Raw genomic sequence first — 27,839 nt, 5'->3', positions numbered from 1 at the left:
TGGTCCTCTATGGTATATTGACATGTTTGTGTGGGCACATCAATATGTGTGTGTAATACACACTCTTATTGCATTAGCCTAATACATGTGTGTGATACACACTCTTATTGCTCTAGACTAATACATGTGTGTGATACACACTCTTAATGCACTAGCCTAATACATGTGTGTGATACACACTCTTAATGCACTAGCCTAATACGTGTGTGTGTAATAGCCTAACACAGTCAACCCTGTTGAACGATCAGGGAAAAAATGCATAGTTACCTATCGCAATATTCTTTTTGGACAATATTATATTGGTACTTTGACTCCAAGTATTGATTTTAAAAAATCAAATAAAAAAATATTTAAATATATATGTATATTAGTGCTAGTCTGCTGTATCTGCGCCAAAACTCTGGTATTATTCATCCTAGAGCTTGTTCTCCATCTTCTTTTTAAATAGTTTGCACTTTTATGTATTTCCCTGACTGATGAATACAACTTGTTTTCTCATGCTCTCTTGTCCCTTGGCAACAGACATGGTGAGCAATGTGTTTGGAACATCGAATCGCAATAAAATCGCAGTACCGAATTGCGATACATATCGTATCATGATAATATCGAATCTTTAGGTCCCTGGCAATTTCCATGCCCTACTAGCTGTACTGCTAATATATCATTTTGCCGTTCAACCACACACACTGGCTATTGACGTGTGTGTGGAGGTTGTTATGTTCCAGGAGGCTGTTGTTTATTGAGATAAATCACTGTATTGATGTTGGTCCATTAGCTAAATGAATGGCTATCCACTGTTAATTTAGCTAATACAGGATGTTTTTCATTCTTTCCAATAGTGCTTCAATATGCTGCCATTCATTCAGCTGTGGTATTAATGCCACATGCCGAGTCTGAGCTCACATTCAGTTCAGTGCATTACTGTACACTATAGATCTGTATGGATCATGTTCATGTAGGTCCGAAGGTACATAGTTTAACTGAGGTATGATGAATGACGTACATATAGCCTAATGATATTGTGTCGTGTTTAGCTGTGCTCATCCAGCATGTTTTCTCTCACCCACACAGCATTTGACACGTTCAATGAATTGGAGGTGTGCAGTATGTTCCGTGATCTTCTTTACGATCGGGGTGGGTGTGTGTTTGGCTGTGGAAATGTCTGCTAGTGATAGTATGTTGCATTTATTATGGATCCCCATTAGCTGCTACCAAAGCAGCAGCTACTCTTACTGGGGTCCAGCACAATTAAGGCAGTTTATACCATTTTAAAAACATTACAATGCGTTCACAGATTTCACAACACACTGGGTGCCCTCAGGCCCCTACTCCACCACATCTACAGCACTAAACCCATGTGTGCGTGTGTGTGTGCTCCAATGTTTGTGTTGCTTCACAGTCCCCTCTGTTCCATTAGGTTTTTTAAAATATCTAAATGTACTGCTTGCGTCAGTTACTTGATGTGGAATAGAGTTCCATGTAGTCCTGTGTGCCTCCCATAGTCTGTTCTGGACTTGGGGACTGTGAAAAGACCTCTTGTTGGGTATGCATGGTGTCCGAGTTGTGTGCCAGTAGTTTAGACAGACAGCTCGGCCCATTCAACATGTCAATACCTCTCATAAATAAAAGTAGTGATGAAGATTCTCTCCGCAACATTCAGCCAGGAGAGATTGACATGCATATTATTATTAGCTCTCTGTGAACATCCAAGGGCCAGCCGTGCTGCCCTGTTCTGAGCCAATTGCAATTGGCTAAGTCCTTTTTTTGTGTCACCTGTCCACACGACTGAACAGTAGGCAAGGTGCGACAAATCTAGGGCCTGTAGGACCTGCCTTGTTGATAGTGTTGTTAAGAAGGTAGAGTAGCACTTTATTATAGACAGACTTATCCCTATCTTAGCTACTACTGCATCAATATATTTTGACCATAACAGTTTACAATCTAGGGTTACTCCAAGCAGTGTAGTCATCTGAACTTGCTCAATTTCCACATTTATTTATTTGAGGTATAAGGGTTTAGTGAGGTTTGTTCCAAATACAATGCTTTCAGTTTTAGAAATATTTAGGGCTAACTTATTCCTTGCCACCCACTCTGAAACTAACTGCAGCTCTTTGAGTGTTGCAGTCATTTCAGTCGCTGTAGTAGCTGACGTGTATAGTGTTGAGTCATCCGCATACATAGAAACTCTGGCTTTACTCAAAGTCAGTGGCATGTCATTAGTAAAAATTGAAAAAAGAAAGGGACATAAACAGCTGCCCCGGGGAATTCCCAATTCTAACTGGATTATATTTGAGACTTCCATTAACGAACACCCTCTGTGTTCTGTTAGACAAGTAACTCTTTATCCACAATATAGCAGTGGGTGTAACGCCATAACACAAGTTTTTCCAGCAGCAGACTTTGATCGATTAATGTCAAAATTCACACGGAAGTCTATGTCAAACGGTGACGGAGGCTCTCGTGTTTCTGTGTCTGTGTGTGGCCTGAGTGGCACTCAATGGTACTCTGTCTCTATTTCCTATTAATGACTTTAACAGAGACTGGAGCTACAGACCATTATACTCTCCTCTACTTGGTCTGTGTCTGGGTGGGGCTGTAGATTTAGTGACGTTTGGTTGCTCTCTGTGCTGATAAAAATAGCAAGAAGTGGTGTGTGTCTCTCTCTCTCTCTCTCTCTCTCTCCCCTCCCCTACCCCCCCCTCCCCTTATGTAATGGCCCTGAAGGCTCCCTGCTTTTAACCATCATGGTGAGCAGAGTACAGAGTGTGTATATGATTGCTGTGCATGTAGCATACAATAATGTGCTGGATTATCTTTGCAGTATGCACTGGTTACAGTGAAGCGTGCTGAGCACAGTAGGTAGGGAGTGTGTGATGTCATTTGGTCACGATACTTCTCAGGACATGGGCCTGCCACACACACACACACACAATTACTTCACACCAGACCATGTGAGCATTTTTAAGAAGCAAACATCATTTCAAATTGGCTACATGTCATATTAAACCGCATATAAACACTCTAAATTGGTCAGGAGCCAGACAGGGAGCCTAAAGAACGAAAATAAATAGTCTGTCTATTCTTTCAAGGCTATAGCCTGCAAACAAATACATTGAAGCATTTGCGAGTGCGACACAATAGGCTGGTAGGGACCTAAAGCGCACAGCATTTAAACAACATTTCATTGTATTAAATAATTCTATAAATTGTGCATATACTGTACGCTGTGACTTAGAATTAAATACAAGTTAAACAAAAAAATGACTTAGTGCCTTTTTTGAATTCATCTTTAGAAACATGAGTTTGGCCAGTCTGTGGCATCATGCTCATGCAATGGTGTCTGGAGAGCAGGCAAGCAGTGGAGAATATCCTCTCTACACTGGCAGAGCTACTGGGGATGCTAAACACCCTTTTTCTGGGCAGAGATGCGGAGGAAGGAAAAAAATATATAATAATTATACGTAGGCCTAAAGGTTTTTAGGCAAAACCTAATCAAAACGGAAAGCTCCTTGAACGTGGGAATGGGCCAGGCCTATTGGACCAAAATATATTATGTTATACAGATAATAGAACAAAAATGAACTAAACATTTCAGAAATCAATTTTTTTGGGCCACCCTCGAAGCAGCGTTACCCATGCAGAGCAAGGGGAACAACTACTCCAAGTCTGAGCTGACACGGTAAAAATCTGTCGTTCTGCCCCTGAACAAGGCAGTTAACCCACCATTCCTAGGCCGTCATTGAAAATAAGAATGTGTTGTTAACTGACTTGCCTAGTTAAATAAAGGTGGTAAAAATATATATATCTCGGCAAAGTCGCCGTCCAAAAGTACAGATTTCCGACGGTTATGAAAACTTGAAATCGGCCCTAATTAATCAGCCATTCTGATTAATCGGTCGACCTCTAGTCTACACCAGTTGCATTCGGCGCTTGTGACAAATAACATTTGATTTGATGAGTGTCTTTTCAGATTCCACAATGATTCTTTAGTTGTGGACACTACACCACTGCACTCCCTCTCTTGCTCTTGGTCCTCATCTTTGTACGTCACCTTGATTTAGCACCTGTGTGTTTTATCAGTTTCTTTATGAAAATATTTAGCGAACTCCATGACAGTAGCTAAAGCAAGGGGCCATAGCAGCACACAACTAGACTACAAATGCGTGCTGGGGTGGGCATGCCTGAGCTCGTGAAGTGAGCACTACTGGAGTGAAATTGGAGCGGCCTTGAGGCTCCATCCTTTGGGAATCTCGCTCCACGCTCCAGTCAAATTGGGCACGCTCCGCTCCAGCTCCACTCCAGTTCACATGGTCGACTTCAGACACACACACATTTTAAAGATGTACACATAGCAGAGGGCAATCAATCTCACGCAGGGGAGTGAGTAGCAGTTCTGTTGAAGTAGCAGATGGATAAGGCTTTGGGAGACCATACACGCACACGCACAGCCATGGAAAGATTTAAAAGCTCTCTATTTCCTGATATTGATAGCAGGATAAAGTGCTGATGGGGACTAGGGTATACTTGCTCACATTTGCAGGCCACGTGTCTTTGGAAAAACACAGAGCAGCTTTGTGACAGCAGGTGCAGATAAGACAACGAGAAGAGCTGTTGATGACATTCCCTCCCTGTCTGTCTGTACTAAGTCCATGTATTTCTCTTTAGGTTAGGTTTGTCTCTCTCTTTCTCTTCTTCCATTTGTCTATTTTTGTCTCCTTCGTTCCTGCTCACTCTCTATCCTTCTTTCAACCCCCCTCCAGCTCTCTCTACCCCCCTCTTCCTCTCTACCTCCCCTCTCTTTCTCACACGAATGAGAAAAGTATGAGGAGTATGCATAACTACCAGCACAACAACATATCAGAATGCACTGAGATATATATATATATATATATATACACACGCACACAGTGCCTTGCGAAAGTATTCGGCCCCCTTGAACTTTGCGACCTTTTGCCACATTTCAAGCTTCAAACATAAAGATATAAAACTGTATTTTTTTGTGAAGAATCAACAACAAGTGGGACACAATCATGAAGTGGAACGACATTTATTGGATATTTCAAACTTTTTTAACAAATCAAAAACTGAAAAATTGGGCGTGCAAAATTATTCAGCCCCTTTACTTTCAGTGCAGCAAACTCTCTCCAGACGTTCAGTGAGGATCTCTGAATGATCCAATGTTGACCTAAATGACTAATGATGATAAATACAATCCACCTGTGTGTAATCAAGTCTCCGTATAAATGCACCTGCACTGTGATAGTCTCAGAGGTCCGTTAAAAGCGCAGAGAGCATCATGAAGAACAAGGAACACACTTTAGTCGGGTTTGTAGGCCTTTGTGCTCGCACAAGCTTTTTCAGTTCTGCCCACAAATTTTCTATAGGATTGAGGTCAGGGCTTTGTGATGGCCACTCCAATACCTTGACTTTGTTGTCCTTAAGCCATTTTGCCACAACTTTAGAAGTATGCTTGGGGTCCATTTGGAAGACCCATTTGTCACCAAGCTTTAACTTCCTGACTGATGTCTTGAGATGTTGCTTCAATATATCCACATAATGTGAAGTGCACCAGTCCCTCCTGTGGTAAACCACCCCCACAACATGATGATGCCACCCCCGAGCTTCACGGTTGGGATGGTGTTCTTCGGCTTGAAGCCTCCTCCATTTTCCTCCAAACATAACAAAGGTCATTATGGCCAAATAGTTCTATTTTTTGTTTCATCAGACCAGAGGACATTTCTCCAAAAAGTATGATCTTTGTCCTCATGTGCAGTTGCAAACCGTAGTCTGGCTTTTTTATGGTGGTTTTGGAGCAGTGGCTTCTCCCTTGCTGAGCGGCCTTTCAGGTTATGTCGATATAGGACTTGTTTTACTGTGGATATAGATACTTTTGTACCTGTTTCCTTCAGCATCTTCACAAGGTCTTTTGCTGTTGTTCTGGGATTGATTTGCACTTTTCGCAGCAAAGTACGTTCATCTCTAGGAGACAGACCGTGTCTCCTTCCTGAGCGGTATGACGGCTGCGTGGTCCCATGGTGTTTATACTTGCGTACTATTGTTTTTACAGATGAACATGGTACATTCAGGCATTTGGAAATTGCTCCCAAGGATGAACCAGAATTGTGGAGGTCTACAATTTTTTTTCTGAGGTCTTGGCTGATTTCTTTTGATTTTCCCATGATGTCAAGTATAGAGGCAATGAGTTTGAAGGTATGCCTTGAAGTACATCCACAGATACACCTCCAATTGACTCAAATGATGTCAATTAGCCTATCAGAAGCTTCTAAAGCCATGACATGATTTTCTGGAATTTTCCAAGCTGTTTAAAGACACAGTCAACTTAGTGTATGTAAATTTCTGACCCACTGGAATTGTGATAGATTATTTCACTGTGTCTGTAAACAATTGTTGGAAAAATTACTTGTGTCATGCACATAGTAGATATCCTAACCGACTTGCCAAAACTATAGTTTGTTAATAACCTCTCTAGGGTATGTGGGACGCTAGCGTCCCATCTGGCCAACATCCAGTGAGATTGCAGAGCGCCAAATTCAAATACAGAAATACTAATTTATAAAAATTCAGAAAACAAAACATATTTTACATCATCTTTAAACCTAACTTCTTGTGAATCCAACCACGGTGACAGATTTTTAAAATGCTTTACGGCGAAAGCATACCGTACGATTATTTGAGAACATAGCCCAGTTGACAAATTATTACAAACAGTAACCAGCCAAGCAGAAGCGTTACAAAACTCAGAAATAGAGAGAAAATTAATCCCTTACCTTTGATGATCTTCATATGGTGGCACTCAGAAGATGTTCATTTACTCAATAAATGTTCCTTTTGTTTGATAGTCTCTTTATATCCAAAAACCTCAGTTTTGTTCGTACGTTTTCTTCAGTAATCCACAGGCTCAAACGCAGTCAAAACAGAAGTTCATAGAAACATGTCAAACAATGTTTATATTCAATACTCAGGTTGTTTTTAGCCTAAATGATCTATAATATTTCAACTGGACAATAACGTCGTCAATATAAAAGGTAAACGAAAATGCACTCTCTCGGGATTGCGCATGAAAAAGCTATGTGACACGTCAGGGTCCACTCATTCAGACTGGTCTTACTCCCTCATTTATAAGAATACAAGCCTGAAACAATTTCTAAAGACTGTTGACATCTAGTGGAAGGCATAGGAACTGCACATTGAGTCCTAAGTCAATGGATACTGTAATGGCATTGAATAGAAAACTACAAAAACAAAACAACTTCCTGAATGTGTTTTTCTCAGGTTTTCGCCTGCCAAATCAGTTCTGTTATACTCGGACACTATTTTAACAGTTTTGGAAACTTTTTGGAGTTTTCTATCCAAATCTACCAGTTCTATGCGTATCATATGTTCTGGGCCCGAGTAGCAGGCCGTTTAATTTGGGCATGCTTTTCATCCAAAATTTCGAATGCTGCCCCCTACCCTAGAGAGGTTAACAAGACATTTGTGGAGTGGTTGAAAAACGAGTTTTAATCACTTTAACCTAAATGTATGTAAACTTCCCACTTCAACTATATATATATATATATATATATATATATTACTCAAAAAAAATAAAGGGAACACTTAAACAACACAATGTAACTCCAAGTCAATCACACTTCTGTGAAATCAAACTGTCCATTTAGGACGCAACACTGATTGATCACTTGTGAGGCACAGCTACGTGAGCATAATTGGCTCTTTGTTTTTTTACTGGACTGATGACGTGCGTCTGGTGGGGTTAACATATGGAATTGTTTTAAGATGGTCATATCAAATAGCTTATGATACTTGGTGTATAATTTTTAAGACCCCTTAAGGTATTACTTTTTTTTTGTTTTAAATTTGGCATTACTGCTATTAGCCCGTAGAAATGTATTGAATAACAGATTCACGACATGGAACAGAAAATGTAAAGGACGGTTGTTCTGAAGTGTCTGTCCTATATCTGAGAGATATACACGGATGATCAGGAAACTATTTGTGTTCTTTTTTTTCTTTTTTTGCATATACAGCTCATTCAGAAAGTATTAAGATGCCCTTTTTCCTAATTTTGTTACGTTATACAGCCTTATTCTAAAATGTATTAAATAATTGTATTCCCTCAGGAATATACAATACCCCATAATACCCCACAATACCCCACAACAAGTTTTTTGACATTTTTGCTAATTAATAAAAACATTTAAATATATCACATTTTAAATAAGTATTCAGTCCCTTTTTACTGAGTACTTTTGTTGAAGCAGTGATTACAGCCTCGAGTCTTCTTGGGTATTGATGCTATAAGCTTGACACGCTGTATTTGAGGAGTTTCTCCCATTCTTCTAGAGCTCCGACTTTCTGACCTGAAGATCACTGACGTCATGGTTTGACCTTATATTTTTCAGAGTTCCCAGTTGTCTTGAAAGCACCATCGTCTGCGTTAAAACCAAATATCGATCCAGGTTGGATGTGACAGCAGGGATGATGTGCGACCTCGCCATCTGACTTTGAAAAGCTCCTCGCGATATGCATCAAGCACACCCAACTCATTCGTGGTGGTGAGCTATATTAAGTCAGACTAATTTGCAATTGACTGTCATAGCCCCACATTAAAAGTATGTGATGGTGAGATGAGAAGACCATCAGAAAGACTTCCATAGCCCCAAATAAAAAAGTAAACATTGGCTGTAATTACCAAATAAAATTCACATGGTTGGGGTCACGAGAATTTTCAGATATCAAACGGGGGTCGCGGGCCTAGACTCACTGGCTGCTGTACAGTTGTGGAGTTTGCTGTGCACTTTCCACCCCTTTCTTGCTTCTCTTTTGTCTCGCTGTGTGTGTGTTATTGTGTGTTGGTGTAGGAGAGCAGAGGAACATGACGTACGCACAGCTGTAATAAACCTGTTTACTGTGAGGGTGAATGGACAGCCAGAGACCCCTCGCTGTGCTGCAATGTCACAACTACCATCTAGCATCCACCCCCTATACTCTCCTGACGATTCTACCATTCCTAGTTCCCTCTTCCGTACTGCCTCCAACCAGCCCACACCTTTTATAGGCTAGTTCAGTACAGCACCCACCATTATGCTGCACTGCTGTCAAGAGAATTGTTATTCACCACATTTTTATTCACCCCCCTCAACAACAAAACAGAAGTCCCCAATGTGCAACCCTTTCCCAATGTGCAACCCTTTCCCCCAACCAAACTATGAACCTCCACACATACACCCTTACACACAGTTAGGGCTGGGCGGTATACCGTATTTTTCTATATACCGGTATTGATGCACGGACTGGTTTGGGTTTTTACTTTATCTTCTGTAACGGTATTCGACTGTTTGGTCTGTTAAATGCGATACAAAGTGTGTAACGTCCATTTTTGTAGTATACTCTGCTACTTGAGTCCTCTCTCTCTGCTCTCTCTCTCTGCTGTCTCTCTCTCCAAGCCACTTTCCACACAGACCTAGCCCCTCCTCCTGTCACTCAAGGAGTGCATTTGTTGTTCCTCGATCACGAGACACTTGTGTTCAGTCTGCATGGTCAATGCAGCTACAATCTAGGCCTTATTGTTTACCAAATGTTGCAATTGTGATTTGACTTGCGATTTAGAGCAAAACATTTGGGTAAACTGTTGGAATCATGGAAATAGATTGATTATTCTAATTCTATAGAATAGTGGGCTCTTTGAATACAGTTGTTTGGCATGACAACGAATTAAAATGCCAGGGAGTAGTTATTGTGTCAGGGTAGGAAAAAAAAGTGTAACTAGTGATTAGCATTAGCGGCTAACACAAATTAGGTCCAACTTGATAAGAAAAGACAAACTAACCATTTTCAGATGTAAAAAAACACAAACCAATAGTGTAATTACAGAGCACTAGTGGATTTATATTAAGAAGCAAAGTGAAAAAAGCATTGTTGTCATCAACATTGTTGCTTGCCCATATCGTGCAGCCCTACATGGCAGTTTGGAAATTCTCAAATAAGTGCAGGAAATGCAGAAAGTGATAAACGCAGAAATGTACTTTTGCTTAAAGTTAAATTGAAGAGTTTAAAACAATCAGAATGGAGAAACATTCTAAGTGATTTCAATGAGTCTATGTGTTGATACCCTGGGATCACTCACTACTCATAAAGCAAATGTCCAACTTTTATTATTCAAAAACATATATTATTTACGTTATGACGTTTTTTAAAGTTTTTTTAAAATACCGTGATATTATATTTTGGTAATATCACTGTGTGTGTGTGTGTGTGTGTGTGTGTGTTCTTCGGGTGACAGACTTGCAGTATGTACAGTAGCACTTCTCAGTGACTCACTCACAGGACCCACCCATCCCTCAATCGTCCCTGCTTTCTTCACAGGGGACCCTGATGCAGTCATTAATTCAGTGGTGACTCCTACTCCAGGGCCCCCAGCCAAGACCGGTGAGGAAGGGATGGAGGGTGTAAAGGAGAGGAGAAGAGTCATTTAGAGTTGGAAGTGATGGAGGGGAGGAGGAAAGCTAAGAATAGCAGCAGGGAGGGCGGATAGAGAGCTGGAGATAGCGGCTGCTTGCAGCTAGCAGAGCCTTACGGGGGCGTTTAACACCACGATGACAGAAACTTTACTGACAGACGCACAGACAGAGGCCCTAAGCCTAAATCTTATCTTAACTCCCAAGGCTAGGATGACTGAGGATACCACCTCAGAGATGTGACAGAGGGATAGACAGACACAGAACAGTTGCCTAGTGAGAGTCATTTTGAAATGCATCCTTCCTCCTTTCTACTATGAGGTGATCGCTGATGATGATTGACAACCATTAATTGATAATGATTGGGTAGCCTAGGTGAAAGCAATATGGTGGAAAGTTCAAGGAGATCTTCATGAAAGGAAGAAAATAAACTAGGAAGGATAGAATGAGGGAAGGGAAGGAAGGATCTGTATACAGCCTGACTGTCTTCAAATTGTTGGGAGCTATCTTTTTCTCATTCAGTTAGGCAAGCCTATTTGAAATTGTTAAAAGCTTATTTCAAGGTTGTCTATTGCTTCCCCAGAAGTCTTCCTATGTAGAGTTCACTGCAGATTCTCAAAAAAATGAATTAGAAAGGCTATTTATTTGACAGCGTATATATTAACCAGTGGTAATGCTTTGAATGAATTCCAGGCGATTTGTCAGCCAGCTGTGTTTATCCAGGTGGACTGGAATGTTCCTTCCTGTAGTTTTTTTTTTTGGGGGGGGGGGCACTCACCAGGAATTCAGCTAGGAATTAGTTAAATTTAGGAAATCTGTGCACAAATATTCCCACAAATAAAAAATAAATGAGATCTTGTCTCAATGTAATCAAGGTATGATATTTATTTTTGGGATTAATTATGTTCCGGCCCCCCGACCATCCACTCTGAAAAAAATCTCCCTGCGGCTGAATCTAGTTGCCTGCCCCTGCCCTATGACTCATCACTGCCGAGTTCTCTGCTCCAATCAGCTCCCAGCGCGTTCTCTCTCTCTTTCTCTCTCTCTCTCTCGCTCTCACAGCTTTCTTCCCTCCGCAGTGTTACACAACTTTCCTCAAGGTTGTCAATTGTGAGACTGTGATGTATAGATTGTGTGTGTGGGCACCTGAGTGACTGTCTTTTCGAGAGAAAAAAAATGTGTGTGTACAATGTCTTTAAAAAAAAAATGTGGGTGAGTCTTTCTCGTCTCAGTGTGTCTTTGTGCTCCAATGCCTTTGTGGCCACATTCTTCAGATGTCTGACCTCTTTTAAAGGGAGCTTAGAACAAAGGCATCTATTTCTCAGCCTGTGTGAAAAAACTGGTATTGAAGAACTGTGCAAGGACAGGCTTTCTAGTCTCCGCTGCTGTGTAGTTCTTTCTAAGCTTTTTTTTTCTCTCTCTCGTTCTCTCTCTCTCTCGCCCCCCCCCCCAAGCCCTGGGTAGATGGATGTCTAAATTTGATTCATCTTTGAGCTGTGCAAGGCTTATTTAACTTTGTCAATAATAACGGTGTTCTTCAGTCAACATGAGGTGGATGCTGCTGACACTAAGGTGTACTAGGTGACAGACTTGATGTAGCACTGCAACAACCTGAGCTTTCACTGTAGTCTCACTAACTCTCTTTGAAGGAGGACTTATTTTATTGGTGGTTTATCATGGTCAGGTATCTGCAGTTGCAAACGTGATTTATTAATTCATACGTCTTTCTGTCATCTCTCACCCGCTCACTCACCCACTCTCCGTATCTCCTTCCCTCTCTCCTTTAGGGGTGTGTGGTTGCTGTGGGGCTCTGAGGCCCCGCTACAAGAGACTGGTGGACAACATTTTCCCAGAGGACCCAGAGGTGAGAGTTCAACTGACACTTCCTGTTTCCTGTGGTAATGCGCTCTACATCCTGTGACCTTTTTGCCATTTCAATATTTCTAGTGGTCTCCTCATCTTCACTGATCTGAAAAGACTAGACAGACAGAAGTGAATTCCTGGCAGGCAACCTCTGAATTACCTTCACTGGTCCTGTCACAATGAGAGAATATGAAGGACAAAGAAGAAAGTCACTATTGAAGATATTCTACATTATATCACCATATCTGTGAAGGAGAATGACTTGATTGAATTCATTTATTTGTGAACGTTATAAAAATAGCCCAGTCTACCTGTCAGATCTGTTGCCAGCAACACATCTGATTTCAGAACGCAGAGACCTAATTTCTCTGCTGTGTGTGCATGTCAATTGTGAGCTGCATGCCCCAAAAACAAGTCTGTTTCTAATTTTGGGTTCTACGCTCCCATCACAGAGACTGTAACTAATCTAATCCCCTCACCCAGGGACTGACCCACAACCCTCTATCATTCACTCATTCACACTAACAGTGTGTCTGGAATGTGTGTATGAGACTAACCAGAGCTCTCCGATAACATTCACACGGCTGCAGGGGAGATAAAAAGTGTCTTCAGATAACGTTGAGTCAGACTCTAAATCCAGAGTCAGGGAGAATAGACCAAAGTCAGGTTCATGTGTTTATCATATAGAGTTATGTATAGCTCTGTCTGGTAATGACTTTTAATTCTATCTTTGTATTATTTTCTATGCTTTACCACACATTTTATAGTTCAGGCCTTATAAAAAGTATGTCATTCTGTTCTTGTCTATTGACATTATGTTTTGTCGACCCCAGGAAGTGTAGCTGCTTTTGCAACAGCTAATGGGGATCCTAATAAAATACCAAAATACAATATACAATGGAGGCAATTCCTGTGAGCAAAGTTCATTATATTTTATTGGATCATTACTAGTCTAAATGTAAATGAGAGGCTATCTCACCAGACTCTGTGGAGTGGACGATTTTAGTCCTTGAGCCCAGACTGTTTGACCTGGAGGGGGTGTGTGTTGGTGTGACCGAGAGTTTGGGCATGGCCGCATGCTTGTGTTGTGTTGTCCTCTTTTTTTATTTTTTTCTGTCACCCTTGGTGAACATAACTCTGAGAAAATGCATATCACATGTGGCGTTCCACAAGGTTCCATTTTGGGTCTGGTACTATTCAGTTTATTTATGTTATCCCTTGGCAGCGTTATCAGAAAGCACAGCATTGATTTTCACTGATATGCAGACAATACACAACTTTACATTTGTGACACCAGACTATTTTAGCTCCCCTGATAAATTATTAGTCTGTATTAGTGATGTAAATACTTGAATGGCCCTCAACTTCCTCCATCTAAATCAAGACATGACTGAGGTACTTATTGTTGGAGTCACATTTTAATTCACTGGCAATAAAGATAAAACACCAGGTAAAAACCTAGGTGTTATTATAGATTCTGAACAAAATTTCATTAGCAATATAATCGAAATAGCTTTTTACCAGATGAGGAACATTGCCAAGTTGCAGCTGTTTCTCTCTCAGGTTGATACAGAGACACTCTTCCATGCTTTTATTATAAGCAGGCTTGACTACTGTAATGGTCTCCTGTCTGGTCTACCCAAGAAAGCCATTGGTCAACTGCAAAACATACAGAATGCTGCAGCACGGGTACTGACCAAGACCAGAGCGCACTCATTACATCGCTTTTAAGGTCTCTGCACTGGCTGCCTGTAAGTTTTAGAATTAATTTAAAAAATATTCTATTGGTTTATAATCAATCCACGATTGTACACCCCAATACATGTCAGACATGCTTTTAAGTTATGTACCCAGTAGGTCCCTCAGGTCTTCTGGCACTGACCTTTTTAACTACCCCAAAGCCTTGGACCAAGAGGCATGGAGAGGCAGCCTTTAGTTATTATGACCCCAGCCTCTGGAATAGCCTGCCAGAGAACCTGAGGGGGACCAAGAGGCATGGAGAGACAGCCTTTAGTTATTATGACCCCAGCCTCTGGAATAGCCTGCCAGAGAACCTGAGGGGGACCAAGAGGCATGGAGAGACAGCCTTTAGTTATTATGACCCCAGCCTCTGGAATAGCCTGCCAGAGAACCTGAGGTGGGCTGAAACGGGTGGACATATTTAAAAGAGAACTTAAAACATACATTTTTAGCTTTGCATTTTATTAGGGTGCTTTTTAGTCATTCAGTTTGTCATTCTTTAAAAAAAAATCTTATGTTTATTGTGTAGTAAATGTTTAATCTTTTTTTAATTTTTTTCCTGTAAAGCGCATTGCATTCCATGTCTGAAACGTGCTGTATAAATAAAGCTTGATTTTGATTTGAGTATATTCCTGTCCTGTGGAGACAGTGAACCAAGAACCCAAACCTAACCCTTTTCCACCTTCATCCTCCACCTTTCTCTTGTCTTTCCCTCTCCCCCCCCACACCCTCGATCTCTCGGTCTGTCTGTAGGACGGGTTGGTGAAGGCTAACATGGAGAAGTTGACGTTCTATGCCCTGTCAGCTCCAGAGAAGCTGGACCGTATCGGGGCCTACCTGTCAGAGAGGCTCTCCAGGGACGTGGCTAGGCACCGCTACGGGTGAGCAACACCACAGTTACACCGGAGCCATGAATATACTGCACAGATATCTGTCAACTGTCATCCATGTCAGCTCAAAATGCACCATGGCTATTACTTTCTCATTTGCATTCTAGTTGAATGTAATGGTCTTAAGACATATGGTGTGTGGCATAACTACCGTGTGTGTGTGTGTGTTCAGGTATGTGTGTATAGCTATGGAGGCTCTGGATCAGTTGCTGATGGCGTGCCACTGTCAGAGCATCAACCTGTTTGTGGAGAGTTTCCTTAAGATGGTCCGTAAACTGCTGGAGGCCGACAAACCCAACCTACAGATCCTGGGAACCAACTCTGTGAGTAGAATAGAAGACGCCCACCTTGATAAACAGCCTGGTTTTATCAGACAATACTAGCAGCTAGCTGCAATGAATCACAAAGAAATATAATTGCAGGTCTATTCTGTAGGAAATGTAATGTAGCAACGGCCATGTAAATAGAAGATGCCAGACTGTGATCTAAACATAAATGTACATTTTTACCAGGGAGGGAGGAGGTGGAGAGCGTGGGTATGCATAGAGAGAGAATGGTTATCTGGTTGATGTGTAATAGCAGCCAGCAGCAGCTATCGGTGTTATCAGACAGGGCTGTCAGAGCAGCAGGGTCAGGAGGGAACAGGAAGTATCAAGGAAATAAGATTACCCATAGAGACAGACTTACCACACTGGCAACACTGTCTAGTGATACCATGGATTACACACACACTGATACTCATACACACACTAGTGTTCGACGATTTTACGATTACATTATCTATCGACAATGTTTGACAGCAATCGTCGATGGTGACGACATTGTGATTTCACAAACGATGGTTTAGCATATTTGAATTTGACTGCACCTTTAGAGTCTGGTAGTGCACAGCAGCGCAGTGAGCACGCAGCAGGGCGCCATGCCAAATGGCCTTTTCCACATTTGCCATAGCCTAAATGTTCAATACACATGAGGTAGTTAGACTAACACATTGCAAGAGAACAATGTAGATTGTAGAAAGAGCGGAGAGCACCAAAGCAGTGCAAAAATTCAGATGGGACCTATCATGTTTTGTTTTAAGTTTATTCCCTGTTTATTGTTTTAAGATCTTGATTTTCCCCTTTTCTCCCCAATCCTCATTCGATTTGAATGTGACTTGTTGTTATAGGCATAGCCTACTATTTTATGATCAACCATTGAATGAATCTATAGGTCTCAGAGTTCCATCTCAAAAGGTTTTTTGTAAATAGCCAAAATTAAAACAATAATAAGAGAGAAAACAAACATCTGCAAGATAAACTAATCAAATAGAAAGTTTGTTTTAAACCTGGTTTGTTTAAACCTGGTATGTTTCTGCTTTACTTCACCAAAATGTAGGCTAAATATATTGTGCCGTCGGAAAATCCCTCCTTGCAAACCAAACAGACAATATTATAGGCCTACACATAGGTTACTGTCAATACAAGTTATACATTTTATATTTATAATATTTTCAAAGTATTTATTGATATCCTTGAATTGCACAACGGCAATCGTGGCATAAGCTCCCGCAGCAGCACTTTCAGTAAGTGGAAACAAACATCTATAAATGATGAATTGTTGTCATACTTGTCTCACAAACTACTTTATTTTGAATTGCTTTCGAAATTGTGCGTTCATATAAATGTCAACAATCAAATAAAACAAATGATTTATGTAGCTTATAAGTCTTTATAGCTTGACTACATTGGCTTAGATTAAAAACAAATAGGCCTGTTATCCTGTCTGTCTTGTGCCTATTGAACTGTACAAATCCTAATTATACAATCAGATAAAACTAATGATTACTTATAATATTCTTTATAACACTTAAACGAATTAACAATGGCTAATTCTAAAATGAATAGACCTATTAGGATATTGAACTGTAAAAATCCTAAATATATGCCTAGACGTTACAAAATTTAAAAAAGTAGCCTAAACAAAATAAGTATGAAAATGACCTAAATTACAGCAAAAGAAAGTGTGAATAAGTCTCAAGGTTTGGCACAATATTTGAGCCTATCCTATAGGATATGTCTTTCCAATAAGATGCATCTGTATTTTAATCATAGTGCAATTTATTTATTTTTATTTTTCACACCTTGTCTTAGGCCTACCTAAAGGTTTTTGTTCAGGAAAACCAGCATGTTCAGAGTAGCAAACTCCGCAGGATAATGGACTTGTAAATGTTGGAGGTTTGTTGTCCGTCCATCCTTTGCATTGATAATCTTTTTGCAAATTCTGCAAGTGACTTCAGTCAGGTCTGCTGGCTCACCTTTATCATACAGCCTGAAACCGAAGACCTGTTTTTCTTTCCCAAGTCAGCCATCATTTTGAAAATTATTTAGCGCAAGGCAGGCTATACTGTAGTTACTACGGCAGTAGTTACTAAGGCAGGCTATACTGTAGTTACTAAGGCAGGCTATACTGTAGTTACTAAGACTGTAGTTACTAAGGCAGGCTATACTGTAGTTACTAAGACGGTAGTTACTAAGGCAGGCTATACTGTAGTTACTAAGGCGGTAGTTACTAAGGCAGGCTATACTGTAGTTACTAAGGCAGGCTATACTGTAGTTACTAAGGCAGGCTATACTATAGTGAAATCCTTTTTACAGTCTGAAACTGTCAGAAAGTAGCCTAATGGAAGAATGTTGCATAAGCACTTACCCAGATGATCAAGATGAAATAACAATAGAATACACTTGATACAGCTATAATATCCCTTTTTAAAAGGTAGGCTTATATAACTGATATCTGAGTATTTTTATGGACAACAGAAACATAGCCCTACAAATTTGAAAATCAATGCAGCCTAGACTAGATAAAAAAAGAACTAGGCCTAACACTGTTTAGGCCTAGCAATGTGTCCTTTATATCAACGTTGTTTGGACAGGACGAGGGGACGTCGCCTAATACACTGATACATACACAGAAGCACAGACCCCAAAGTAATGTGTTTATGTATGATTGCTAAATACACCAGCCAGCACATCAGTCTTTGCCTCATGCTGTGGTGTTTAATTGGGAGAGTCAGAGGGAGAGCCTGGGGGGGATTAGAAAGAGATTATTACCACAGTCACAGTGGTCCAGGACAGCTACTGAAGGTCTCCTGTTCTCTTTAGGACTCACCTAAAATGACTCAATACACGGAGCCTAAATCAGTTCAATTCAAATATCCTGTCTATGTATGCAGATTCCTTGTATTTATCTCTGTTTAAATTAACACTACACATTAGTCTAGACTACATTGCATTGTCATACTTGAAATAACAGTGGTACCAGATATCCTAGAGCCCTGGGTACATCACAACCACGGTGCTGTTTTTAGCCTCTGTGTCTGGTCTGGTCCGGTCAAGGTCACCTGCAGTTGTTTATCCTGGTTTGTCCATTAGAATGGGTTTAATCAGGCATCTAATTAAAAAGTCATCACCACAGGTTGGCTTCAGGAAGGCTTCCCTCTGTTCCATTCCCAAGAGGAGCACATTGTTTAGTTGTTAATTGGGGAGGGGTGTGAAACGAAATGCTAAAGTGTTAAAGTTGAAATGGTGACATTTCAGCGGCAGTCAGAATCTGTTCTTTGCCTGGCAGTTCAATCAATACGAGGCTTTTGTGCTACTCTTTTCCCAGAAACTAATTGCAAAATTCGATTTGGGATTATATTAGACAAAGAAAGCGGAAGAATATGACCGTTAGAGAGACAGATTTATTGCGTTCTTCTCCAGTTGATGGAGATTAATGTTAATTTACCTCTCTCTCTCCCTCTCTCCCCCTCCCTCAGTTTGTGAAGTTTGCCAACATTGAGGAGGACACTGCTTCTTATCATCGCAGCTATGACTTCTTTGTTTCGCGCTTCAGCGAGATGTGTCACTCCAGCTACGAGGACCCAGACATCCGCACCAAGTGAGTGGACGTTATATGGATGATCAATTGATGTTGCAGATTAGGGCTGTCCCTGACAAAAAAATCTTAGTCGACCGAGAGTTGTCTTTTCTTTCGACCAATTGATTGGTAGAAATTTTAAAACTTATATTTTTCCTTATAGACACACCCTATGTGTTTTAATAAAATCAACAATATGTACTGAATTGTCTGATGCTTAACCTTTTCTCATGTGAGTTCCAAATATCTCTAACGGTCGCCCCAGCCTGAGATTGTTTTATGCGCATGATGTCAGAATGCACTCACTTCAAAAATGGGATTGTTATGAAACAGGACTAATAACCCACACTGCCCTCAATCCAAGACACACGCCACCTGCTAATTATCTATAGGCTATATTTCAACATGTTCATTTTAAATTTTTTCATAACAAGTTGTATTAATTCACATAGAAGTAGCCCATTTCATTGTTGCGGCCAATTTATGTTTGAGGCTTTACTGAACTGGACAAACTTCTCCCTTTGAGAGCCCAAGCACCTCACCAGTTGTTCCCCAGATCAAGTATGCAGACATTTGCGCAGTCTAGCACAAACCTTTTCCCCCTGGCACATTTTCTGGCTGGTGCTTGCATTGCCTTCACTGTTGTTTTCCTTACAAATAATAACTTTGGACATGTGTGCGTTCCAATCAAAGGTAGTGTGTTATTTTCTGTATATCGTGTTGTCGTTTCTACTGTAGCATAATGTATTTACAGTAAAAAAAAAAAAAACATGTTTTCAAGTTCTGGTGACAAATCATGCATTCTGATTCTTGCGTAGATTGTAATGGACACATTCAGTGCATTGGGAAAGTATTCTGACCCCTTGACTTTTTACACCTTTTTGTTGTTAGTCTTATTCTAAAAATGGATTCAATTGTTTTTTCCCCTCATGAACCTACACACAATACCCAATAATGACAAAGCAAAAACTGTTTTTTCGACATTTTTGCAAATGTATTAAAAAACTGATATCACATTTACAAAAGTTTTCAGACCCTTTACTCAGTACTTTGTTGAAGCACTTTTGGGAGCGATCGAGTCTTCTTGAGTATGACGCTACAAGCTTTACACACCTGTATTTGGGGAGTTTCACCTATGTGTCACGTTCTGACCTTAGTTCTTTTTGTTATGTCTTTGTTTTAGTATGGTCAGGGCGTGAGTTGGGTGGGTAGTGTATGTTGTGGTTTTGTGTTTGGCCTGGTATGGTTTTCAATCAGAGGCAGGTGTCGTTCGTTGTCTCTGATTGAGAATCATACTTAGGTAGCCTTTTCCCACCTGTGTGGTGTGGGTGATTGTTTTCTGTCTTTGTGTATGTCACCAGACAGGACTGTTTCGTTTCATTCTCTTTATTTTTGTTTTAGTGTTCTGTGTTTAATAAATTTATCATGAACACATACCACGCTGCGCATTGGTCCCCCGATTCTTGCTACTACTCCTCAGAAGAGGAGGAAGACAAACGTTACACTATGCTTCTCTGTAGATCCTCTCAAGCTCTGTCAGGTTGGATGGGGAGCATCGCTGCACAGCTATTTTCAGGTCTCTCCAGAGATGTTCGATCAGGTTCAAGTCCGGGCTCTGGCTGGGCCACTCAAGGACATTCAGAGACTTGTCCCAAAGCCACTCCTGCGTTGTCTTGGCTGTGTACTTAGGGTCGTTGTCCTGTTGGAAGGTGAACCTTCACCCCAGTTTGAGGTCCTGTGCGCTCTGAAGCAGGTTTTCATCAAGGATCTCGCAGTACTTTGCTCCATTCATCTTTCCCTCGATCCTGACTATTCTCCCAGTCCCTGCCTCTGAAAAACATCCCCACAGCATGATGCTACCACCACCATGCTTCACTGTAGGGATGGTGCCAGGTTTCCTCCAGACGTGATAATTGGCATTCAGGCCAAAGAGTTCAATCTCGGTTTCATCAGACCAGAGAATCTTGTTTCTCATGGTCTGAGAGTCCTTTAGGTGCCTTTTGGCAAACTCCATGCAGGCTGTCATGCACCTTTTACTGAGGAGTGGCTAACATAAAGGCCTGATTGGTGGAGTGCTGCAGAGATGGTTGTCCTTCTGGAAGGTTCTCCCATCTCAACAGAGGAACTCTAGAGCTCTGTCAGTGACCATTGGGTTCTTGGTCACTTCCCTGACCAAGGCCCTTCTCCACATGATTGCTCAGTTTGGCCAGGTGGCCAGCTCTAGGAAGAGTCTTGGTGGTTCCAAACATTTTCCATTTAAGAATGATGGAGGCCACTGTGTTCTTGGGGACCTTCAATGCTGCAGACATATTTTGGTACCCTTCCCCAGATCTGTGCCTCGACACAATCCTGTCTCGGCGCTCTACGGACAATTCCATCGACCTCATGGCATGGTTTTTGCTCTGACATCCATTGTCAACTGTGGGACCTTTTTATATAGACAGGTGTGTGCCTTTCCAAATCATATCCAATCAATTGTCTCCAATCAAGTTGTAGAAACATCTCAAGGATGATCAATGGAAACAGGATGCACCTGACCTAAATTGAGTGTCATTGCAAATATGTACACTTATTTACATAAGTATTCAGACCATTTGCTAATATTTCTAAGAAACGGTTTTAACTTTGTCACTATGGGGTACTGTGTGTAGATTGAGGATTTGTTTTACATGTATTTTTAAAATTTTTAGAATAAGGCTGTAACGTAACAAAATGTGGAAATAGTCAAGGGGTCTGAATACTTTCTGACTGCACTTTATGATGTGTGGAAAATACTTTTCTGAATGTTGTACTGATTATGATAAACTTCCGGATGTGAATGATTGTAGTAGACACACCCTCTTCAACATTCATTCTGCAAACAGATTAAACTAATCTTGTTTTCTCTTCTTATAAATGGTTGACTCAAAAAAACAAACCTGGCAGCTCGCACAAACTAACCATCGTCGGATTACTTTCATTTTTAGAAATTGTTTTGCTCAATTATTTAGATCAATGGGGAGCTCACCCGTAACGTGATGAATTGTAAATAATAATTTCTATTGACTAATTCATATTATGGTTTATTTCAGCCAAGAGTTAGCTAAATATGGCCGCTTGTGTTAGGTCAATCTTCCATCTGTTAGTGCTAGGACTAATGTAGCCTACATTTCCTGTTTGGATGATTGTGTTATGCTGTCGCCACTTCTGTGGATGTCCGAACATTGCATCCAAATATTAACTGGTCACATTTAGGACATAATGTTGTAATGACTGTTTGTCCAAACTGTTTTCTGTGAGGGGAAAAAAAGTGTTGCCATCTCAAACACTGTTTTATCAATGGAAACTGGACATTCTAAATAAGCGTTCTAATCACACAGGCAGGGACCACTGTAGCATGATCACACCCGTGGGTTAAAGGGTTAAAGCACACGGTTTGATTAAATAATTAAGACACACATATGACTCGAGGGAGCCGGAGATCAAGATAGCTTAACCAGAAGGAAAAAAACCTGTTCCTGACTCTCCTCCCGCTGCTGGCCTTCACAGATTCTGCTGTTACGCTCCTGAACCTTTTCTATTTGAACCTTTTCCGAGTGCCAATTTATCTTAGAAATTCTGCCGATCTGCGTGCCAGTTATGATTTTCATATGTAAATTTTTGTGGGACAGTTTCATTTGATTTACAATAGTCTTTGTATCTCACAGTCATTGTCATGTGGTTAATCTAAATTCTAACTTCTATTGCCAACCATGTAAAAATAGCCTACATAAAGCAAACAAATAAAAACATTGCATCCTGCAGGAAGAAAGTATCTTATAAATCACATTGGCTACGCATGGCCTGTCAGCAATGAACTTAAAAATTGTAACTATCAACTGTGTCTGGCCTGAAGCTCCTGCTAGCAAACTTGCAACATTGTATAAAATATTCTGGGGCCTCAGTTTCCCGCACCAGTGAGCTCAGGACAGACACAGCTGTAGGTTATTTGTGCAAGGGATAAGAAGTAATGAGGCATTTTTTGACATTTCTGCATTGCATGTTTCCCTTTTATTGCTGCGTGATTATTGAAAATGTCCCAAACAGGTGTTGTTAGATTACAATATACTTTTCCTGACCATATGGGACAATGTAAACAACACAAAATAAAATATATTACAGCAAAGATTAAAAACAGTTGCATTCCTTTGTGAATGCAATTTCCGAAATGGAACGGTTTAGGCCTATTTATTTATGTTTACTGTTTCAAATCGTGAATGACTTGTATGCTGTGTGATGACATGAACAAATAAGTGATTGATTGATACAGAAGCCTACAGTTGAAGTCGGAAGTTTACACACACCTTAGCCAAATACATTTAAACTCAATTCCTGACATTTAATCCTTTAAATTTAAATTTGGGCAGTTAGGATCACCACTTTATTTTAAGAATGTGAAATGTCAGAATAATAGTAGAGAGAATGATTGATTTATTTCAGCTTTTACTTCTTTCATCACATTCCCAGTGGGTCAGAAGTTTACATGCACTCAATTAGTATTTGGTAGTATTGCCTTTAAATTGTTTAACTTGGGTCAAATGTTTCAGGTAGCCTTCCACAAGCTTCCCACAATAAGTTGGGTGAATTTTGGCCCATGCCCTCTGACAGAGCTGGTGTAACTGAGTCAAGTTTGTAGGCCTCCTTGCTTGCACACACTTTCAGTTCTGCCCACAAATGTTCTATGGGATTGAGGTCAGGGCTTTGTGATGGCCAATCCAATACCTTGACTTTGTTGTCCTTAAGCCATTTTGCCACAATTTTGGAAGTATGTTTGGGGGTCATTGTCCATTTGGAAGACCCATTTGCGACCAAGCTTTAACTTCCTGACATGATGCTGCCACCCCTGTGCTTCACGGTTGGAATGGTGTTCTTCGGCTTGCAAGCGTACCCCTTTTCCCTCCAAACATAACAATGGTCATTATGGCCAAACAGTTATATTTTTGTTTCATCAGACCAGAGGACATTTCTCCAAAAAGCACAATCTTTGTCCCCATGTGCAGTTGCAAACCGTAGTCTGGCTTTTTTATGGAGGTTTTGGAGCAGTGGCTTCTTCCTTGCTGAGCGGCCTTTCAGGATATGTCGATATGGGACTCGTTTTGCTGTGGATATAGATACTTTTGTACCTGTTTCTTCACGTGGTCCTTTGCTGATGTTCTGGGATTGATTTGCACTTTTCGCAGCAAAGTACGTTCATCTCTAGAAGACAGACCGTGTCTCCTTCCTGAGCGGTATGACGGCTGCGTGGTCCCATGGTGTTTGGAAATTGCTCCCAAGGATGAACCAGACTTGTGGAGGTCTACAATTATTTTTCTGAGGTCTTGGCTGATTTCTTTTGATTTTCCCATGATGTCAAGCAAAGAGGCACTAAGTTTGAAGGTAGGCCTTGAAGTACATCCACCGGTACACCTCCAATTGACTCAAATGATGTCAATTAGCCTATCAGAAGCTTCTAAAGCCATGACATCATTTTCTGGAATTTCTCAAGCTGTTTTACGTACACTAAGTTAACTTTGCCTTTTAAACTTCTGACCCACTGGAATGGTGATATAGTGATTTATAAGTGAAATAATCTGTCTGTAAACAATTGTTGGAAAAATTACTTGTGTCATGCACAAAGTAGATGTCCTAACCGACTTGCCAAAACTATAGTTTGTTAACAAGAAATTTGTGGAGTGGTTGAAAAAGAGTTTTAATGACTCTAACCTAAATGTATTTAATCTTCCGACTTCAACTGTATATAAGTATTGAAATATATGCCTAAGTAAGGTACGGTATTAATACTCAACAGAATCACTCTTAGGTCTATAGCTCGGTGGTGGTTATACAAGGCTGCTGTACTAAGCATACTAATGATAATGACATTTCTTATTATTATATGATGATGATTTTTTTTAAATAAGGAGATCAAGGAAAAGGAGGGTTATTTATTATTATAAACAATGTCTGGCAATTTGGAACCGTGTAAACACTAAATAAATAATAAATAATACCAGAGAGGCTGTTCTAATGATAAGTGTAAAGCCTTTATTACAGTATAGCAAATTTTGTGAAATGTATTAACTTTATTGCCTATTGGTATTTTGAGAATATCAATGAGGTGCAAACTAGGGTAATTCAAAGATGTAAAAAAATATGTAAAACTCAAGATGGGTTAAAATGGGGAGAGAATCACTTGAGATACCCAGTCCGCTCTGGTTGGGGGCATGGCGGACTCTCTAAAAATACTGAACCAGGTTTTACCGTAGACAACCACAAACTGCCATGTAGAAAATTCAGTTCTAGATATTTTTCTGAAACATTTCAGAAAATTGTTGGACAATAAAATCTAAACATGGCTGAACAGAAAAGTATTGTGTTGTCCCAGTTAGGCAACCTCAATATTGGCCTATAGTTCATGCGGTGCAGGAACTGTTTAAGCTATACTATAGGCCTGCTCTGGTGACAGTGCAGTCAGTCTATAATAAAGCGGAATAACCAACAGGACCTCACGCTCGGAATAACAGCAACATACATTGGCCTCTTCTCTTTTATAATTCAGAAAGGCTGAGGGGTGCATTATTTCCTTTCCTCTTTGGGTATAGAAGAATGTCACGAGCCTCCTGGGAACATCATGCACACGCTGTTTAGATTCACCGAGAGGGCTACATCAGCCTGCCTCATTTAATTCTAAAACAAAGTTATTATAATGGTCCAGGGGTGCTTTAAACCTTTATGGGAATGGAAGCCGATACGGTCGGGTACATCCTCCTGAATTTACAGTAGGCCTACCTACCGAAAGGGACGTTAGTCTGCCTTATAAGGGCACATATAAACAACTCCAAGATCAGTCCTGTGTTTGGCTCAACCAACCCGAACAGCGCATCAGATGTCCACTGCTTGTTACGTTTTTCTCATCAAAATATCAGAATAGGTCAAACAGAAAGAGAACTTGTAGGCTATTTGGTCTATTGATTGCACAGTGCAAGTAAAACGAGGCGTATTTATTTATTTATTTATTTATTTATTTTAGGCTTACATCTGGCTATCTGATGCACTCAAACTATTTTATTAGAAATACTGATCTTAGCATAGGTATACCCCTAAATTAAATCAATATGTTGAATAATTCTTACATGTAGCCTAGGAACATAACATTATTTTATTTATTTATTTCACCTTTATTTAACCAGGTAGGCTAGTTGAGAACAAGTTCTCATTTGCAACTGCGTCCTGGCCAAGATAAAGCGTAGCAATTCGACACATACAACAACACAGAGTTACACATGGAATTATCAAAACATACAGTCAATAATACAGTAGAACAAAATAAAACAAAAAGTCTATATACAGTGTGTGCAAATGAGGTGAGTTAAGGAAATAAATAGGCCATGGTGGCGAAGTAAGTACAATATAGCAATTAAACACTGGAATGGTAGATCGGCAGAAGATGAATGTGCAGGTAGAGATACTGGGGTGCAAAATAAATAAATACCAGTATGGGGATGAGGTAGGTAGATAGCCTATCTGTAAACAGCCCATCTAAGTACAGGTGCAGTGATCTGTAAAATGCTCTGACAGCTGGTGCTTAAAGCTAGTGAGGGAGATGTGAGTCTCCAGCTTCAGAGATTTTTGCAATTCGTTCCAGTCATGGGCAGCAGAGAGCTGGAAGGAAAGACGACCAAAGGAGGAATTGGCTTTGGGGGTGACCAGTGAGATATACCAGTTGTAGCGCGTGCTACGAGTGGGTGCTGCCTTGCTGACGAGTGTGCTGAGATAAGGCGGGGCTTTACCTAGCAGAGACTTGTAGATTGGGTTTGGCGACGAGTATGAAGCGAGGGCCAACCAACGAGAGCGTACAGGTCGCAATGGTGGGTAGTGTATGGGGCTTTGGTGACCAAACCGATGGCACTGTGATAGACTGCATCCAGTTTGTTGAGTAGAGTGTTGGAGGCTATTTTATAGATGACATCACCGAAGTCGAGGATCGGTAGCATGGTCAGTTTTACGAGGGTATGTTTGGCAGCATGAGTGAAGGATGCTTTGTTGCGATATAGGATGCCGATTCTAGATTTAATTTTGGATTTGAGATGCTTAATGTGAGTCTGGAAGGAGAGTTTACAGTCTAACCAGACACCCAAGTATTTGTAGTTGTCCACGTATTCTAAGTCAGAGCCGTCCAGAGTAGTGATGCTGGACGGGCGAGCAGGTGCGGGCAGCGATCGATTGAAAAGCATGCATTTAGTTTTACTTGCGTTTAAGAGCAGTTGGAGGCCACGGAAGGAGAGTTTTATGGCATTGAAGCTCGTCTGGAGGTTAGTTAACACAGTGTCCAAGGAGGGGCCAGAAGTATGCAGAATGGTGTCGTCTGCGTAGAGGTGGTTATCACCACGCAGCCAAAATGTCAGCAAGCGTGCCAAATGATGAGAACCCCCGTGAATAAATCGCAGTTAAATAAATCACAGCTTAGAGCTCACGGAATCAGTAGGATATTAAACAAACACTCAAACAGGCTAGTTTCTGTAGATACACCGTACCAGTCAATAGTTTGGACACACCTACTCATTCCAGGATTTTTCTTTATTTTTACTATTTTCTACATTGTAGCATAATAGTGAAGAAATCAAAAGTATGAAATAACAATCATGGAATCATGTAGCAACCAAAAAAGTGTTAAACAAATCAAATATATTTCAGATTCTTCAAAGTAGCCACCCTTTGCCTTTTTTGACAGCTTTGCACACTCAACCAGCTTCTTGAGGTAGTCACCTGGAATGCATTTCAATTAACAGGTGTGCCTTGTTAAAAGTTCATTTGTGGAATTTCTTTCCTTCTTAATGCATTTGAGCCAATCAGTTGTGTTGTGACATGGTAGGGGTGGTTTACAGACAATAGCCCTATTTGGTAAAAGATCAATACATATGGCAAGAACAGCTCAAATAAGCAAAGAGAAACGACAGTCCATCATTACTTT

General features: G+C 40.6%; 1 protein-coding gene across 2 annotated transcripts in view; it reads left to right on the top strand.

Annotated features, from left to right (window-relative positions):
- efr3bb (EFR3 homolog Bb (S. cerevisiae)) overlaps positions 1-27,839 on the top strand; it is a 58,662-nt gene that overhangs the window by 11,203 nt on the left and 19,620 nt on the right. For both annotated transcript variants that reach the window (XM_024405239.2, XM_024405240.2), the window contains 4 exons: positions 12,266-12,342; positions 14,835-14,962; positions 15,144-15,294; positions 18,771-18,892. In XM_024405239.2, coding sequence (XP_024261007.1) covers positions 12,266-12,342; positions 14,835-14,962; positions 15,144-15,294; positions 18,771-18,892 — 478 coding nt within the window. The remainder of the gene's footprint in view (positions 1-12,265; positions 12,343-14,834; positions 14,963-15,143; positions 15,295-18,770; positions 18,893-27,839) is intronic.

This window comes from Oncorhynchus tshawytscha, linkage group LG18 (genome assembly GCF_018296145.1).
Source record: "Oncorhynchus tshawytscha isolate Ot180627B linkage group LG18, Otsh_v2.0, whole genome shotgun sequence".
Lineage (NCBI taxonomy): Eukaryota > Metazoa > Chordata > Actinopteri > Salmoniformes > Salmonidae > Oncorhynchus > Oncorhynchus tshawytscha.
The sequence above is the reverse complement of the archived record's forward strand: the minus strand, read 5'-3'. Positions and strand labels throughout refer to the sequence as shown.